The 3482-nt window shown below is 44.2% G+C and overlaps 1 protein-coding gene across 1 annotated transcript in view; it reads right to left on the bottom strand.

Moving 5' to 3' along the window:
- Nucleotides 1–678: 678 nt before the first annotated feature.
- The window catches only part of LOC104274808 (opsin-VA-like), an 8656-nt gene continuing 5852 nt past the window's right edge, over nucleotides 679–3482 (bottom strand). The window contains exons 4-5 of the mRNA XM_009870544.1: nucleotides 2166–2405; nucleotides 679–909 (exon numbers count right to left, since the gene is read on the bottom strand). Coding sequence (XP_009868846.1) covers nucleotides 679–909; nucleotides 2166–2405 — 471 coding nt within the window. The remainder of the gene's footprint in view (nucleotides 910–2165; nucleotides 2406–3482) is intronic.

Here is a 3482-nt window from a genome sequence, read left to right as displayed (position 1 = left end):
AATTTGATTCAGAACTTGCCACAAGCACAGAAGACTGTATTGAGAAAGAGAATGCAGAGAGGGAGTATGAACAGGTCTTGATAAGGCTTGTAATAAAATAGTGCCTTGGAGTCTGAACAGCTTGTCCAAGCTGCTCGAGATTTTAGTGGCCCACATGAGGTTCTCATAAATGACAGACATAAGTGCAGAAGCCTCTAGCTTTCTCTGCTTTTTTACCAAAAATATCCAAGCAAACCAAGAGAGGACTCGGACCTGCTGCTGCCTGAACCTCCATTGGTCGAAACTGAGTCAGCTGTGTGCTATATCATATTTATTTGGACATCAGCATATGGAAGCCATGTGCCACTTCATGGTTTTGTCCAGATGATCAAAGAATTGTCATCAGCATAAAACTCTCCTATCCTTACCAAGTTACACGCCAGCACGGAAACACTGGGCTCCCCTGATGCTATTTTCAGAAACAAGCAGGCTACAGGTCGGGAAAACAATGGGGAAAGGGACTCACCTTATAGTTGGGTGTTTGGCTGCAATCATCGAGTCAAGAAATTCTTACATGCACTAAGGAACTCAGAATCTCAAAAGTTGGTGTCTCCAGGAGTGCAATGTCCCCACTGATAACATTTTTTGTATTAAGTGATGGTAACAAGGAAATATGCATTAATGATCACACATCCCACCCTACATGGGACAGACTTTGTTTTCTGAAGCTGCCAACTGAGCAAAAGACTGGCAATTCCCACGTTCATCTCCGGTTTTCCTCTTAGAAATGGTGCTACGTACTGCCAAGGTGGACATCTCGCTGCCTCTTTTGTCCTGGGTTAGCATTCCTCGCTCTGAAGTCGGGTTCATGTTGGACTCTGCTGTTTCTACAGCACTGCAGCTGAACATTTGAATCAGACACTTCTTGAACTAGAAGGTAGAAAACAAGGAAATTAGTCAAAACACATAAGGAATTTAGAAATATCTCTATAAGGCATACTGTGTCTTGGCTAAAACTCCTGGAAATTCTCTCAGGAGTCAGTTGGGAATACAGAGATAGCCCCATAAAATATAATTGCCTGTGCCACCATGAAGAAGTCTAAAACTGAGAAATAATGATGTTCTTAAAAGACCCAGACTACTGAAAAATCTTATTCTAAAAAATAATTTTTCTCTTCTGCTTGTTGCTCACCACATCTAATGGACAGAACCGGTCATCTCTCCAGACTTATGAGTTGCTTCCGTATGCTAATAGGCAGCTGTTCAATGATTTTTTTTTTTGTTTTTTTACATGTTGTTCATATCCATGAGCAGAGTAAGACCAGTGTACATCTATCACGCCTCAGGAGATCAGGGTACTGTCCATAGGATGTGAGACAAGCAATCGCTCTCTGCAGGACTGAATAAATTACATGTTTTCAGCACTTCTTACTCAACAGTCACTTCCCTACTTTTCTTCTTTTCACTTATGCGCTTATTCTCTGCCTGGAGCCACCACTCTTAGTAGCTACATTCACCGCATACATCTATTCAAGTTTATTATCGTGCCAGTTTCCACAGTGAGCACATATCACTCTGGTTAGATGTGGTGTTGGGGGAGACGGTTTAGAGTGAGCTTTGTAGAGTAGGGTTGGACTCAATGATCCCAAGGGGCTTTTCCAACCTGAATGATTCTATGATTCTATGGTTCATCCCCTTGCCAATTCTTTTTCTCTGCTCCCAGTCCTCTGCCCCCCTTCCAGAGGAGAAACTCCCTGTCCCATAGGCACATGCAGTGCTTCTACCCTTCCTCAACGTGCAACCACAAATGCAGTGCTTCCCCTGATGCAAATTCAAGCTATTAAAAACTTTCACCCCACCACAAATCAACTCACTGGTGCTGCATTCTAAAGAATTATAATATTAATAATTACAAAATTTTCATACAGAAAACTAATGGATATTCACTAAGGACTGATTCTCCTTTATAATATCTAAACCTAACAATTACTACCATTCATATTTTGTTAACACTCAGAGGCTTACACTGTCTTCCAATAGGTGGATATACAGTGATTTTTTAGTTCTAAATGCTGGATTTTGCAATTCTAGTTAAATAACATGTAGGTAGAAAGTAGTAATTCATTATAAAGCAAGACAAAATAACAAACTATGAATGTTAAAGGTATTTTGAGAGCATACAGTACCTGTTTGTTCATAAAGACATAAACAATTGGATTATAAACAGTAGCTGTTTTGGAAAAAAATGCTGGAATTGCTGCCAGACAAGGATCCAGCTCAACGGAGGGATATGCAGTGACTAGGACAGAAAAGGTGGCGTACGGCATCCAGCAGATGAGAAAGGCAATGATCATAACAACCACCATTCTAGTCACTTGTCTTTCAGGTTTCCTGATAGTTCCGAGACTGCCTTGTGTATCTGACACCTTTAAAGAAAAGACAGAAGATTCTAGAAAACAAAGAACAAGGCATCCAATCAGTGAGTGTTGTGAGCAGGCTAATAACCTGCCATGCTGCAAGGAAAGACCAACTCTTCTTGTCACAACAGCATGCAAGGATGCTGTTACTGGACCGCAGCGTGTCAGTGTTACAGCTGAGGGACATGAATTGCCAGATGGTGACATTATTAAATTTTCCTTTGCTTAAGCGTCGTTTTATTTCTATTGTCAAAGTGAGAGCAAAAAGCAGTAACTAGGGCGCTCTCTGTGTTGGAATCTAAAGGCAGTCAGACACGAGTGCAGCCTGGAGAGACGTTCCCAAGCGAGCTTCTGCCAGGCTGTGGGGAGCGAAGCGATGGCACAGATTTGCTGTCCAGCCTCGCAATGTTAATCTAGCTCAAGCAACTTCATGAGTGCAGCAACTGATAACAGTATATTACTTCTAAAAATAGGAAACAGTAATGACGGCTACACTTCTGGGTGACACAACTTGCCATACATGGCTAACTTCAACGGAGATACCACAGGCTTTTCTCTGCCAGAAATTTGGAAGGATGCGCTCATGGCTGCTGCAGTCAGCATCAGCAGAAGGGAAGTGACCCCAGGCGAGGAGGTGAAGGAAAGGAGGCTGAGCTATCCCTGCCCCCAGCTCGCTCCCGAGGCTGCTCCCCATGCCGATGTCCTCAGCTGCCTGCTGTCCTGCTGCCTGTTCCTGGTGCCCCGGAGCCCCGGCCAGCCGCCACAGCCACCGGGGGCACAAACTCAGCTTTGGCCAACCTGTTGAGAAGGTTTCGGCCAACTCCTCACCTACCCTGCCACCACGGGTACCCACAGTAACTGCAACAGGTTAACTGAAGGCATGATCATGACTTACTGACTGAGCAGGACCAGCTTGGCGAGCCTAGATTCAAGCTCATTGTTTTTCATGTGGCCTTCGTAAACAATTGGGTGTCCAATATGGGTGTTAGGGGCAGCTCTCCTCTGTGGTGGTGCAACCTCCTTGCCACGGCTGGAGCTTAAACCAGCCTAAGCAGCAGCAGCCAGGAGAATCTGGCAAGCTCTGTG

The sequence above is a fragment of the Apaloderma vittatum genome, unplaced genomic scaffold (assembly GCF_000703405.1).
Source record: "Apaloderma vittatum isolate BGI_N311 unplaced genomic scaffold, ASM70340v1 scaffold23695, whole genome shotgun sequence".
Taxonomy (NCBI): Eukaryota; Metazoa; Chordata; class Aves; order Trogoniformes; family Trogonidae; genus Apaloderma; species Apaloderma vittatum.
Note: the sequence above shows the minus strand (reverse complement) of the source record. Positions and strands in the feature narration are given on the sequence as shown.